This window comes from Mesocricetus auratus, unplaced genomic scaffold (genome assembly GCF_017639785.1).
Source record: "Mesocricetus auratus isolate SY011 unplaced genomic scaffold, BCM_Maur_2.0 Super-Scaffold_100007, whole genome shotgun sequence".
Classification (NCBI taxonomy): domain Eukaryota; kingdom Metazoa; phylum Chordata; class Mammalia; order Rodentia; family Cricetidae; genus Mesocricetus; species Mesocricetus auratus.
Window position 1 is genome coordinate 56,582,022 of NW_024429191.1, and position 15,007 is coordinate 56,597,028.

General features: G+C 46.8%; 1 protein-coding gene across 10 annotated transcripts in view; it reads left to right on the top strand.

Moving 5' to 3' along the window:
• The window catches only part of Fam222b (family with sequence similarity 222 member B), a 56,416-nt gene extending 43,510 nt beyond the window's left edge, over window positions 1–12,906 (top strand). For 5 of the 10 annotated variants that reach the window (XM_005077032.4, XM_021231164.2, XM_005077033.4 and 2 more), the window contains exons 2-3: window positions 2,044–2,165; window positions 9,241–12,906. In XM_005077032.4, coding sequence (XP_005077089.1) covers window positions 2,084–2,165; window positions 9,241–10,847 — 1,689 coding nt within the window. In that variant the 5' untranslated portion in view covers window positions 2,044–2,083 and the 3' untranslated portion in view covers window positions 10,848–12,906. The remainder of the gene's footprint in view (window positions 1–2,043; window positions 2,166–9,240) is intronic. The other 5 variants (XM_005077034.4, XM_021231166.2, XM_013118382.3 and 2 more) reach the window with 1 other exon arrangement.
• The last annotated feature ends 2,101 nt before the right edge of the window (window positions 12,907–15,007 follow it).

A 15,007-nucleotide genomic window follows, 5' to 3' on the forward strand; every position in this document is an offset into this window, starting at 1 on the left:
GTAGACCAGGCTGGCCTTGAACTCACAGAGATCTGCCTGCCTCTGTCTCCCGAGTATTAGGATTAAAGGTGAGGTTTTTTTTTTTTTTTTTTAAGCACTCATTTTTGTGTATGTGTATGGGTGTGAGTGCTTGCCTGCCGCAGAAGGTCAGTTCTCTCCTTCCATCATGTGGGATGTGGAGACTGAACTCAGGTTATCAGGCATGGTGGGAGGTGCCTTTACCCAGCTACCACAGGTTTACTTACAGTGCTCTTGTCACGCTCTGGTGTCAGGCAATGCTAGCTCGTGCAATGAGTTTGAAACATTCCCTCTTAGTAGTTTTCAAAAGCATTTGAAAGATTGCTAAGATTGGCACCAGTTGTTCATTAAGTGTTTGGTAGCATTCTCCTAGTCTCTTGTCTCATTGTCTTCCTCTGGGCGCAAACTCAAATATTTATGAGCAAAATCCCACCCAGTCTGACAGCTCTGCTCTTGATTATGAATGTGATTAAATTTAAAGGTCACTCCACTCCTGGTCCCAGTGACCATTCCCAATAGGGCTTTCAGAATTCAGCCATTATGTAACATAAAGTGAATGGACATAAGCAAAGTCTGGGTTAGCTGCTTGCAACTGTAGCTTATTCGTGTTTTGTTGTTGTTGTTGGTTTGTTTGTTTTAGACAGGGTTTCTTTGTGTAGCTTTGGAGGCTGTCCTGGAACTGGCTCTGTAGACCAGGATGGCCTTGAACTCACAGAGATCCACCTGCTTAGGCTGGGATTAAAGGTGTGCACCACTACCGCCTGGCTGAAAATACAGCTCCAAAGGGAATAAGAGATAATTTGTTCTGAGGCCAGTATGGGTGAACATAAACAGGGATTCAGATTGCTCTGAATGTCATGTTGCAAGTAAAAATGGTCTCATAAACTTTATAGTCACAGCAAAAGACGGTTGTAAGTCAATGCATTAATGGGAAACATCGGTTGGGAAAGCAGGCGGACAAGTTAACAAAGCTTTGTGATTAGAGGGACTGGAGATAGTCCAACGTTATTGTGGCCCTAGGTCTGCTGCATTCCAGCTCTGCAATGAGGATGTCAATCAACCCATCTGCAGAATCTTCAGTGTAGGTGCAGCTTTTGCAGAGAAAACACCTATAAACCTGCCCTTGGAGGCTGAGTCAGGAAGACAGGGAATTCAAAGGCAACACTGGTCACATTAAAATGCTGATCTCAAAAACAGCAAAGGGGGAGGGGGAACCCACCACAAATAAAAATCTAAGCAAGGGAGAGCTGGTGCCTAGGAGTCTGTACCCATGCTTCAGGTACCTGCCTCTGCCTCATCAGCCCCACAGGCTTAAGTTTATGCTAAACTCTATCTAATGATTAACCCTGCTAAACAACCAATAACAACAACCAAAAAACCACACAGAGACACCAAAAGTAGCAAACTGGACATTAAGCAGTACCAGAGATGGCAAAAACTATAGTTACCAAACTATTCAAGCTCAATCATCATTGTGGCCTGTTACAAGTTTAGTCAGCCTGGTGGTAACCACACATGCCTTTAATCCAGCCCTCGGAAGGCAGAGTCGACTCCAAGACCAGCCTGAGTGGGTTCCAGAACAGCCAGGGCTACACAGAGAAATCCTGTCTTGAAAAGCAAACAAAAAACCAAAACAAAAAAGTCAGGTGTGGATTGTTTTTCCACTTTGTACTTCTGGAAGGGCCTTAACCTCCCTGACTCCCAGTTAGGACTGTGGGCAGCTGAGCTAACCCTGCAAGGCCACAATCTTACAAATATGTATGTTTATGTGGATAGCTCTTTTTCAGTTTTATTCCTTCCACCCACACGTGTATTTACTGCAGTATCACTTTTGCTGCATTAATGGTTGAGAGTGCATCACTGCTGCAGACAGAAATGTAGGTAAGTTTTTAACCAGCATGCTGTTAATTAAGTTGCTTATCTATTCATACTTGGCACTCTGCTCCCCATATCGGATGTTCCTTGTACCTTCCTTGAAGAAGTTGCCTTGTGTTTCATGACCTTATTCTTTGTTGTTCGTTACAGTGTGAGCCGCTGCCCCATGCTGTGTTGATGCTGGTCTGCCATGCTAGCCTGTCTACCAGGGCCAGGGGACCTGTCCTTTCAGCTTCTTTCTCACACGCAGATGAACACTGGACTTCAGAAATGTAAGTCATCCGGATTCCCACGGGAGGGTGTGTGCTTCTGTGTCTGTCCTGTGTGAGGACTGTCCCATCATCGCGTCTGTGATGCATTGCCCGTGACTTTTGATACTGCCAAGGTTTTCTTGATTGGAGGCTGCAGGGCAGCAGCCAGCCACAAAGGCCCTGTCTGTCAGATACTTTGGTGATGAGAGAAATCTCTCAAATCATTTGGTTCCCAGTGAGTATGAACTTGTTACTGACAGCTTCTGCTGCACAGCAAAGCTGTGTATGTGTACCCTAACCCTTCTTAGAAAGTCCCCTTGAACACCATGAGGAGCTGAAAGGAAACGCATTGTCCCTCTCACTTCTGTATCTGGAGTGACTGTGTACACTGTTGGTGAATCCTTGATCTCTGAATATGGTCTGCCATGCAAGCAGAGTTCTCCTTGGCTTTGCTGACAGCTCCCTGAGTCATTGTGACTTTTGCTCTCAGGAATAAAGAAGCTTTTCCCCCAGGGGTCAGGAGCTGGCTTCCTCAGTTTATCTGGGTGTGTTTATCTACCAGTGTACTGCCCACCTGATTAAACCTCTGACAACTGTTAGATTCCTGTCTTAATTGTATTCAATTAGAGCATTGTAATTCATACTTTTCTCTGATTCCTATTTCTGTCCATGCACTACATGATATACTACAGAAATACTCTTTATTTTTGACTCATTATCGCATGTATGTGTCTAAGTATAAAGACATCCCTGAATTTGGAATAAACCTTTTTAGAGTAAAAAGGGGGGCAGCTGGTGAGGCTATGGGAATTTTGTTTTTTTGAGACAGGGTTTCTCTGTATTGCTTTGAAAGCTGTCCTGGAACTTGCTCTGTAGACCACCAGGCTAGCCTCGAACTCACAGAGATCCGCCTGCCTCTGCCTCCTGAGTGCTGGGATTAAAGGCATGCGCCATCAATGGCCCAGCTGGGACTTTCTTTAATGCTATGCACTTTACCCGAGACCTTCATGGCAGCCATTAGCAAACTTCTTCCATGAATGCCAGAAAGCCAGTATTTTGAGCTTTGTGGGTCATAGTCTCTGTTGCATCTACTTAGCTCTTCTGTTGTAGATCAAAACCAGCCTTAGGCAACATTGAGACTGACTAGTGTAGTTTCATTTCAGTCATTTCCTACAAAAGCACACTACAGCTATACTTGGCGGGCAGGTCAATTATAGTTTGCTGTGATTGCATCAGCAGTTAAAAATAGTCTAACCTTAATGGTGTAAAGACAGCTCCTTGGAATGCTAACGCAGGAAGATCACAAGTTCAAGGCCATCCTAGGCAGTTTAGCTCTTGAACCCTGTATAAAAATAAAAATAGAGCTGGAATGGTGGTATACAAGTTTAATCCCAGCACTTGGGAGGCAGAGCAGGTATGTATCTGAGTTCGAGGCCAGCCTGGTATACAGAGCAAGTGCCAGACTGGTGAGGACCACACAGTGCAGTGACCCTGTCTCAGAAAAGTGAACAAAAAAGTAAAATTAATTGGAGATGAGGGTGTGGGCCACCAATACCTGGCCAAGATTTTTGTTTGAGACAGATTTTTTGTTGTTGGTTTTTTCCTTTTAGTTTTTGTTTTCTTGTTTGTTGTTTGTTGTTTTTTGAGGACCAACAAACTTTAGAACACAAAATTAATCCTTGATATAAACATTTTTTGATGTTTTTTTAAGACAGGGTTTCTCTGTGTAGCTCTGGCTGTCCTGGAACTTGCTTTGTAAACCAGACTGTCCTCGAATTCAAAGATTCTCCTGCCTCTGGCTCCTGAGTGCTGGGATTAAAGGCCGCCCACCATGCCCACTTTGAGACAGTCTTTCTTAAGTATCCCAAGCTATCCTTGAATATGGTAACCAAAGATGGCTTTGAGCTCCGGATTCTCCTGTAATCCCTGTATTGGGATTACAGGTGTGCATTACCATACCTGGCTAGCATACTTTTTAAAATTTTGATGTGTCCTGTGTGTCTATGTACCACTTGCATTCTTGATGCCCACAGAGACCAGAAGGGGCCATCAGATCCTCTAGAACTAGAGTAACTGATGGTTGTGAACTACCATGTGGATGCTGGGAATCAAACCTGATGCTATGGAGGAGCAGCTGGTGAACTTAACTACTGAGCCATCTTTCCAGCCCCTAGCATCAAGTTTTTTACCTCCTGTGGGCAGAGCCTTGGGAGAACCTGGAACAAATACCAAAATTACTTATTTCTTTAGATATCAGCATGCCCCCTAGTGGAAAGGCTTGGCAATTATGAATTTACTCAAAGATTAGATAAACTCAGTAATTACTAAAGTCTTTGGGAGCTTACTGTATTACAATTTGACTTTGGTTTTTTTTTTATGTTTTGGTTTTTTGTTTTGTTTTGTTTTTCGAGACAGGGTTTCTCTGTGTAGCTTTGGAGGCTCTCCTGGAACTCGCTCTGTAGACCAGGCTGGTCTTGAACTCACAGAGATACACCTGCCTCTGCCGCCATAGTGCTGGGATCAATATATATATATATATGTGTGTGTTTTGTTGATTTTGAGCTTCACTATGTTGTCCATGATGGTCTCAAACTCCTGAACAGTGATCCTTCTTCCCTAGCCTCCCAAGTAAGGAAACTACAGGTAGAGGTGGGTGGGTGTGTGCATGCATGTGCACATGCGCAGCTATATGGGTGCTAGGAATCAAACCCAGTCCAGGAAGAGCAGCCAGTGCTTTTAACCACTGAGCCATCTCTTCAGTCCTCACATTGATGCTTTCCTTCCACCCTGAGTTCCTGGAATCTAAATTAGGTTGCCAGGCTTGACACACAGTAAGAGCTTTACCTACTGGGCTTTACTGTCCCTATTCAATAATTCTACATGGGAGATTCCTTTCTTGCTCTTTTTTTTTTTTTCTTTAGTTTTCAGAGGTAGGCATTACTGTAACCCAGGCAGACCTAGAAGTCACTGTTGTGGTCTTACCTCAGCTGCTAGGGAGCAGAGTACAGTGGGAGTTATTGGATCCTTCTCTTTGCTTTCCTTTTACCTGGGATTTGCATATGTCACATGACTATCCATTGCTGGGCCAGAACTCTTGCCTGTGAGATTCCCAATCCTTCCATTTGTGGACTCCCAAGTTTTTGCCACACCTCAAGAAAAGGATAACCAAGGAGATCTCTAAAGAAAACTGGATTACGAGCCCTACACCCCCAACACTCAGAGACACTCAGTCCCTGAGACTAGACGACAATGCTGTCTGTCACAGTTAGCTCAGCTTGAAATCAGGGCTCTGCATTTGCTGCCTCCTCGATCAGTTTCTTTGTTCTGACTGGGTAGGCTCTGTAAAACCTGCTTTTCTTGAATAACTATAAACAGCCATGATTCATGTTCATACTACATTTTTCCTGTTTGAATCTCTTAATATTAGTTATTTTGTAACATATTAAAGCAGGTTTTGTTTCTGTTGACAAATGAATCACACTGAGTTTTCAGTTGTTAAATGGTGGAGCCATAGTTTGACTTCATAGAAGCTGCTTTTCTAACCACAGATTCCCAGTTCTCTACCCTGCTCTGTATCCATATTATAACCATACCAGCTATTTAAGTAAGTGTTTTCATTTTAGAAAAAGCTGAAGGATCTAGTGTCTGTGGTTAGAGGAATTTGTTAAGGAAGTGTAAGGTGCCAGCAAGCCTGTATGTATGGGTGGGGCACCATAAGAATACATTCACAGGTCAGGAGGTAGTGGTGGACACCTAATCCCAGGACTCAGGAGGCAGAGGCAGAGGAAGGCCAACGTGGTCTACAACATGAGTTCTAGGACAGCCATTGCTGCATAGAGAAACCCTATCTTGGAAAAAAGAATTTTTACAAAAAGCCAAGCATGATGGCACTGAAATTCCAGTACTTGGGGTGCTAAATCAGGAAGTGTGTGAATTCAAGTCCATTCAGAACTACACAGTGAGATCCAGTCTCCAAAAACCAAATAGGAAGCTGGGCATGGTGGCATGCCTCTGAAATTAAGCACTTGGGAGGCCATGCAAGAGAACCAGAAGTTCAAGAAGAGCCTGGTCTACATCATGAGGCCTTGGTTCAAAACATGGAAAATAAGTATGACCATGGTGATATAGGAAGTAGAGGCAGAAGGATTGGGATTTCAAGGTCAGCATGAGGTGCATGAGACTCAGAAAAAGAGGGAAAGAGGAGACGGAAAAGAAGAAGAAAAGGTATTAGTTGGTTTTTTGTTGTTGTTGTTGTTTTATGGGCCAGGCTTAATGGTTACTTCCAGTATGGGGAGCGAGTGGTATTTTATTCTGGAGTAAGAGGACATTCCTGTCAGTGTGCTCATCACTCAGATCTTCCTCAGCAGAAGCCCCAGTCCGCACCCTCCGTCCCTTCGTTCACTTCTCTTCTAATTCAACTGCCTTTTTCTACTGTAACTTCAGTAGAAGTCTTCAGCCTGTCTTCTTGCCGTGCTAGGGAAAATCCTGAGGACTGATAGTCACTGTGAACAGAGAACTTTTATTCAACAAGCCACTTCCGTGCCAGGTCTTCTACTTGGATTTCAAGTAGAGATGGTCGCTTAGCATGGAGATGAGGTTAGACAGAGAACTCAGAAGTAGATCTAAATTTTCTGTCTGACCTGAACAAAACCCGGCACTTCTGACTCCTGTTGCTCAGCTGAGTTCTAGTTGTTCATTTGGGTGACACTGTCCTGAGCACTCACCAGATGTGCTGTGTGTCTTCTAGGTAAGGCAGTGTGCTAGGAGCTAGCAACAGAGGGCCACTGTCTGTAGCAGCCTGATGAATACTCAGGCTTGCCAGCATTGGTTTTGTTTGTTTGTTTGTGGGTTTTTTGTTTTTTAACTTGGGCTCTCACTCTGCAGCCCAGGCTGGTCTGGAACTCAAGGCCAGCCTTCTGCTTCTGCCTCCCAACTGATAATTAGAGATAAGAACCCCCACAACCCAGCCAACTTGAACTTGGGACTCTTCTTTTTCTTTTCTTTTTTTTGAGGGGTGGGTGGGTAGGCGGGGTAAGTTTCAAGACAGGATTTCTCTGTGCTTTGGCTGTCCTGTAACTCACTCACTCAAAACCAGGCTGGCCTTGAACTCAGAGATCCACCTGCCTGACTGCTTAGATTAAAGGCATGTGCCACCACGCCTAGCAGAGTTCTTCAACCTTTAAATCTTGCAGTAAGTTAGGCTCTCAGTGGTGTGACTCACATCATAAATATACGCAGGGTGACTTGCCTTGGAAAAGCCCATTCTATGTTCAGCTATTTCTTATCTTTCCCCCTCCCCAACCCTTAGGCTTAAAACCCATATTGTAACATTTTAATAAATCTGCTCACTCTGCTTCATACTCACTTGTCCTAAAGTCCTTATCTGCAGTGAAGCCCAGGAATTCTGGGTTTACCTGAATAAAAATCCTTAAGGAGAAAGGGAGTTCTTCAGGCCACTGCCAGGGACGATGTAAAGCTATGCCTCTGTCCCTGCTGCTGCTAATGTCAACAGTAGCCAAATCTATGATTCAGGTGGCCTTTGAAGTTATGTTGTCTGGAGAGTTTCTGGGAACTCTTTTCTAAATGAGTTCACAGGGCTGCTGGCGTTAGGTACATTGGACAGGGTTAGAGGCTGCTGAGTTGGTGCTAACGACACCTCAGCTCTGGACTGCTGTTTGGAGCATGAGACCACACACTTCTCCTAGACTTGAACTTTTTCTTTCCCCGCTTCAGAGAACAGCAGTTTCTATGCAGTTCTTCTAACATGCTCCCATAAGTCTGCTTCTGTTCCGGTTGATGCCCACTGACATGACTTTGAATGGAGTCTCCTTTGGGTCAAGGCCAACCAAAGCTACCAGCTGGGCACTCAGTAGATTAGCCCTTGGTCTTTCCTGGCTACTCTCTGCCAAGGGAGGAAGCAGGGAGGGAGCCGACCAGCTGAGCCCAGGCTCCGTGCCAAGCCATTTTCCTTCTGCTTTGGGCAGTGTGTATACTTACTCATTCAACAAGTATTAATTACATACTTTTCGTGTGTGCTCAGGGTAGACCCCTTCTCTGAGAGAAGAAAACAGCAGAGATCCCTTGTAGGAGGGAGCCTGGCATGCTAAAAGAGCTCTTGTGGGAAATTTTTCTTTTTGAATTGGAAACCCAGTATCCGCTGGAGTCCCTTGACGGGAGGCACCCGGAGATGAGAACAAGGAGACTGTTAACATTAATGAGGCACACTGAGTGGGTATTCCTGCAGTCTCCAAAGGAAGGCAGTTTCTCCTCTTTCTTCTGGAAAGTGACAGACTGGATCATGTACAGACTGTTTTGGCACCCAGGACTTAGAGATGGTCTCAAGCTTTTCTTCTCAGTTCCTCCCTGCTGCTCTGTCATTTGTTGTCATCCTCCCTCCACACGGGCAAATAAACAAAGCCTTTTGATCTGCAACTAGTCAGGCACCAAACTGTAAACAAAAGTGAACTTGTGAGTGGGAGACGTTGGCAGCTTCCTCCTCTTCTCCTGAAAAAGTGTCTTGTTTTCTGTGCCAGATGGGGCTGTTCACCCATGACCATGGCACCCCAGCTCCTTCGCTGGCCACTGCAGACCCCAGTGTAGGGACTAAGTATGTCCCCCTTACCAATGTCATGACTGACTGAGGAGGGCGGCTCTGCTTAAAGCTTTTACCCTGTGCCATCATAGCGGGAGGAACTTGGAGCCCCAGGTACTGAAGAACTCACTCTTGGTGATGTCTGTGAGAACTGGCTGGAGCCTTGGGAAGCTGCTTTGCCATCTGATCTTTAGAGACCTATAAAACAGGCTTCCAGTCTGTGAGCCTCCTGTGGTAGCAGTGGTGAGGGCCATTGAGATAGCCTGCCCCTTAGTGCCTGCTTGCCCTGGCCTACTGTACATACTAGTGAGTTCCAGCTGTGCCTGTGATGTGGGGGCTGTGGCTGGATCTAGAGTGAAGGCTACAGATGACAGTCTCCTCCTCCCATGGCTTCAACAGGGGGTTCTAGAAAGGCTGGTTGGCTTGTCACTGATGAGCTCCCCTCCTCTCTGCTCTCCTTCCTTCTCCCTCTCTCCCTCTCTCTCTCTCTCTTTCTCTCTCTAGGGGACACTACACAGAAAATGAGAACTGCTCACTACCCTACCCCAGCCGAATTGGACGCGTATGCTAAGAAGGTCGCAAACAACCCACTGACTATAAAAATCTTCCCCAACAGTGTGAAGGTTCCCCAGCGGAAACACGTTCGTCGTACTGTGAACGGCCTCGACACATCAGCCCAGCGCTACAGCCCCTACCCGACTCAGGCTGCCACCAAGGCAGGCCTACTTGCCATTGTCAAAGTGCCAGCCAAAAGCATACTCAAGGACTTTGACGGCACCCGAGCCCGGTTCCTCCCTGAGGCCATCATGAACCCCCCAGTGGCGCCCTATGCTACTGTGGCACCCAGCACTTTAGCTCACCCCCAGGCCCAGGCTCTGGCCCGCCAGCAGGCCCTGCAGCATGCACAGACCCTGGCCCATGCCCCTCCCCAGACACTGCAACACCCTCAGGGTATACCACCACCACAGGCACTGTCTCACCCTCAGAGCCTCCAGCAGCCTCAGGGCCTGGGCCACCCTCAGCCGATGGCCCAAACCCAGGGCTTGGTCCACCCACAGGCCCTGACTCACCAGGGTCTCCAGCACCCCCCTAATCCCTTGCTGCATGGAGGCCGGAAGATGCCAGACTCAGATGCCCCCCCGAATGTGACCGTGTCTACCTCAACTATCCCCCTTTCAATGGCGGCCACCCTGCAACACAGCCAGCCCCCGGACCTGAGCAGCATCGTGCACCAGATCAACCAGTTTTGCCAGACGAGGGCAGGCATCAGCACTACCTCAGTGTGTGAGGGCCAGATCGCCAACCCCAGCCCCATTAGTCGTAGTCTGCTCATCAATGCAAGCACCCGGGTGTCGACCCACAGCGTCCCCACACCAATGCCTTCATGTGTGGTCAATCCCATGGAGCACACCCATGCGGCCACAGCCGCACTGCCTGCTGCAGGTCCTGTCAACCTGCCCACAGGCATCTCTCGAGCCCCCACTGGCTATCCTAGCGACCTCAAGCCAGTGACCTGGAACCAGCACCAGCTGGCCCACCTACAACAGATGTGCAGCGAGGCTGGTGGGACACCAGCTCCTGGCCTGACAGGCAAACATACAGCAGGACGCGAGTTGGCAGGGCCTGGTTTTGTGGGCAAGGCCCCTGCCTACCCGCAGGAACTCTGCCTGGCACAGTCCTTCCATCTGAAGCCTTCCCTGGAGAAGCCGACCCCATCCCCACCTGTCAACGGCCTACCAGCCCCACTGGCCTATCCTAATGGTCACTACTTCCAACCCCTGTGGAACAACATCCTACCAACTCCCAATAGCGACAGCTCTGGGTCTCAGGACCTTGCAATGCCGTTCCATGGTGGGCAGCCCACAGGTGCACCCCTCGACTGTGCGGCAGCTCCTGGGGCCCACTACCGAGCGGGAACTGGGGGTGGGCCAGTGGCAAGCCAGAACAGCTTGATGCAAACAGTGGATTACCTGAGTGGGGATTTCCAGCAGGCCTGCTTCCGAGAACAGAGCCTGGCCATGTTGAGCAAGGCTCACCGAGCCCCTGGCACCAGAGCCCCTGATCCCACAGATAGTCGAAATCTTCATATTCAGCACCCAGGGTATAGATAGGGAGCCGTGATGCCCTCTTCAGGCAACACGTCACACATCACCCTTCTAGGTTTAGTCTGAATTTTAAGTAACTGGATAGTTTCAAAGTCTCACTGCTCCAATGTGATCATCCTTAGATACCTACGGAAGGGAACTTGGCAGGGTCTATTTGGGGGCAGAAAAAGGTCCTTTATCCTTCCCTCAAGCAACTCTTGGTTTCCTGTGAGCCTAACCCTGTCCTCTCAGCCAGCTGCCTATCAGTCAGTCTCCACCTTGACCACTTGTTACTCTTGCCATCTTTTACTGAGACTGAGGTGTGGCTGAGGGGAGTGGCCTAGAGCCTTAAGTTGGGCTTCTCTGTCTGGGACTAAGAAGCCAGACTTTCTAAGTGCTCTGAAAGCTAATTTTTTATCCCCCCAAAGATGTCAAATAAACACAATTTCTGTCTTTCCCAGCTACTCCCATTCTTCAAGGCTTGGTTCTGCATTTATGTTGCTCCCAAGCCACTGTGTTCGTCCTTGCCAAAGCCTTGAGACTCAAAAAAAAAAACCTTTGCATTGGCATCTTGGTTCTTGACTCCCCTTCCAGAGAAATGCAGTGGCCATCTGCATTCTCAAGACCTCCTGTCACTGTTGCCTCTCTCCAAACTCAACTACTGTCCTCATCCCTGCCTCCCCTCCCCCTTAAGAAAGAAAAACAAACAAAAACTACCTTACTTGAAGAATTAATGATAGGTAAAGGATGATCACATTAGAGTTTGGAATTAAAAACACCAAAAAAGTTTTAAAAAAAAAAGGAAAGTTGAAATGCATTTGGTTATCTACACTGGCTAAGAATTAATGGTCCACACTGTAAGTTTTAAATGTCATGTTTCTGTATGAATGTGTGGGTTTGAGGAGCATTTTGTATGAGTGGCCCCACGGGTATCATCCACCCTTAACATTTTGCAGCCCTTCAGTTTAATGAAGAACAAAAAGAAAAACACAAAGCCTTAAGCTCTTTGAATTCTTCCTCTACCAAATGAGCATGGTCAGACCGCTATAGAGGGGCTCACATTGGAAACAGCCCCTCTTTCCCATTGCCCGTTCTCAGAGCACCTTCCACTTGTTCAAGGACCAATGTGTCTCATTCCCAAGTGGCAATTACTTGTCTAGAAATCCAACACTTCTCTGTAACTTTAGATTGTTTCGTTGTAAAATTTTGCACCTGTCTTCTGTTGCACAGTTGGGCTTTAAAAATAATAATAATGAGCCCTTGCCTTTCCTCGTCTTTGGGGAATGTGACGGTTTGGGGTTTATTCTCACTGTTCTTTAGCCAGAAATTCTGTAGTGATCTGAAGCAATGTGACTTAAGACCAGTTTTTAAATTATGTGTTGGCAAGTTGCCTTATATTTAAAAGAAGGAAAAAAAAAAAAGGAAAATTGCCTGAGTGTGTTATGCCAAATGATAGCAACATGAAGTCCTAATCTGTTGTTTCCCTGCTGTCTGTGAACACTGATATTATTGCCCTGTTCCCAAGCCCCTCAATTTCCGGTGCAGCCTCTTCCAAAGTGCTGACCACATCACCCAGGGCCCCTCCACTGGCCAACTTTCTGAGTCATGTGTAAGGAGCTTCGCTATCTCCTGTGACCTCACTTGCTTGACCTCTGATATATTCTTGTACCCCTCCTCAAATTCTCCCATGGGCTGCCACTGTAGGAAACTGGACCAGACGCTAACTTGGGGCCTTTCACACCTCACTCCCACATCTATTCTGCATGGAAAATGTACTGATTCCCTTACCCTACAAATGACTGCCCTCAACTTTGGTGTAAGACGTTTCCTAGTTCAACCTGATTGTCCTCCACCCAACCCCCAACCAGCAATAAGGGTCCAAACCAGGGCCTCATCTCCACACCTTGCCTCCAAAAGCCCCATGCCACCCCATGGGAATACCTGGGTTCCCCATTCTACTCGCATACTGTAGTATCTGTTCTCCATCTCTCACCTCACCTGTGGCGGTTTATGGGTGTGGGTTGGTTTTTTTGTTTTGTTTTTTTTTTTTAATTATAAACCAGTAAAACAGAAAACCTCCTCTTGACCTTGTCCTATTCGTTTAATGTGGTGAATGTGCCTGAGGTGGTTTTTGTCTTGAACACAATCTGTAATGTTTCCCTGAGTAAAAGGGGAATAGTTTATTTCTATGGTGGTGGCAATATCCTATTCATCCCTCAAAAACCCTCCCCAATTTATTATCCCAGACTGGAATATAGGGTGTGCATGCAGACAATCCAGTCAAGCCCTAGGTAGGGCCCAGCTGAGTTCTGCCATGCTCACTCCAAGGGCCTTCAGTCCTAAGAAGTGGGCATCTGTTGCCATAAAACCTCCAGCAAATTATAGACCTTCCTCGCACTTTATTTTTTCAGTCAGAGGTGAGAGTTTTGCTGTGATCCTAAACAAGGAAGCCACCTCACCCTAGTGGAATGTTAGAATTCTTGGATGGGGGTGGGGAGGTGTCAGTTACCTGCTTGGTTTTTACTGTTTGGGTTTTGCCTGCAATTTGATGGGAGGATCAGGGAAAGCTAGTCAGCAGGTGGGAAAATACATGGACTTCAGGCTACCCTTCACTTGGCACGCCCTTTTTTTTTCTTTTTTTTCTTTTTTTTTTGGTTTTTCGAGACAGGGTTTCTGTATTGTTTTGGAGGCTGGCCTTGAACTCACAGAGATCCGCCTGCCTCTGCCTCCCGAGTGCTGGGATTAAAGGCATGTGCCACCAACGCCCGGCTGGCACGCCCTTTTTCTTAAAGCATGTTGCTTCCCTCTATGTCTAGGCAAGTACTCTGGCAAATGAATCTAGTCTGCTGTCAGAGCTAACATGGTAGCGGTACTTAGGAGTCCACTTCATGCTCTGGTGTAGATCCTAGTCTGAACTCCACAGGCTTTTTTGACCACAGTTGGAATGAGAGACAGGCCCACCAGGTAGTGTGTCAATTGCAAAATGTTACAGCCTTCAGTCATGCAGTCATTTATCAGAGAAAGGCCAGCTTTAATCCAGTGCTGGAATGGTGGCTTAACCCATGTCTGCTAAAGCCAAAGGTTTGCTCTGCTTTCCAGGTTATGTCTAGGAAGCTGGTTGAATGAGGGACCATTTTGGCCTTCTCAACTAAGGTTCCATGACCCCCCAGATGAGCAAATAGAGTGAAACCACTAGGCTAGTGGAGAGCTAACCCACCATCATTATCTTCTTGCTTCACTTCCCTCTGTAGAACAACCCTTTATACCAGTCTTAGTGCTAGGCCATTAAGAGTGAGGTACTTCATGTTAACTGGCTCCTGTCATCAACCACATTCCAAGACCAAAACTGAGCAATTCATTTTCCCCTTAAGGGTAGTTAATCCCACAGAGCCAAGTAACTTGCCAAAAGCAAGCCCAAATTGGAGCTATATGCCTACGAATCCTAGTCATAAATTCACGGATTGAACATGTAGCTGAGTAGTTTGTTGCATGTACCAGGGACCTGCCCTAAACTAGCTGAAGGACCGGTGAAATGTATAGTCGAGGCGACCACTCAGTGAACTGCACAAGAAGGAATGGAAATAAGATTACAGGTGAGAAAGCCCAAGTGCTTTGTACATCTTAAAGGCCCCTTTGCTCCTGGAGTACAGACTAACATTAAGCCCTTAATACATCAGGCACATGCTGCCTCATTAACTCTTCACAAAGGTCCATTTATTCTAATGGAAAAAGCACAAGAAAGGCCTCAGGATGCAAGCAGTGGTGGTGTGCGCCTTTAATCCCAGCACTGGGAAGGCAGAGGTCTTGGAGATCAAGGCCAGCCTGATCTACAGAGCAAGTTCAAGGACAGCCAGGACTACACAGAGAAACCTGGTCGTTTTTTTGGTTTTTCAAGACAGGGTTTCTCTGTATTGTTTTGGATGCTGTCCTAGACCTCGCTCTGTAGACCAGGCTGGCCTTGAACTCAAGAGATCCACCTGCCTCTGCCTCCCGAATGCTGGGATTAAAGGTGTGTGCCACCAACACCTGGCAAGAAATTTGGTCTTAAATAAAAAGATGGCCTCCTTAGTGAAGTACTTATACAAACACAAGGACTTGAGTTTGGATTTCCAGTATCCATGTAAAACACTGGACACAACATTGCACACCTACACCCCACTGCTCAGGGCAAGGTCTTTGGAGCTCAC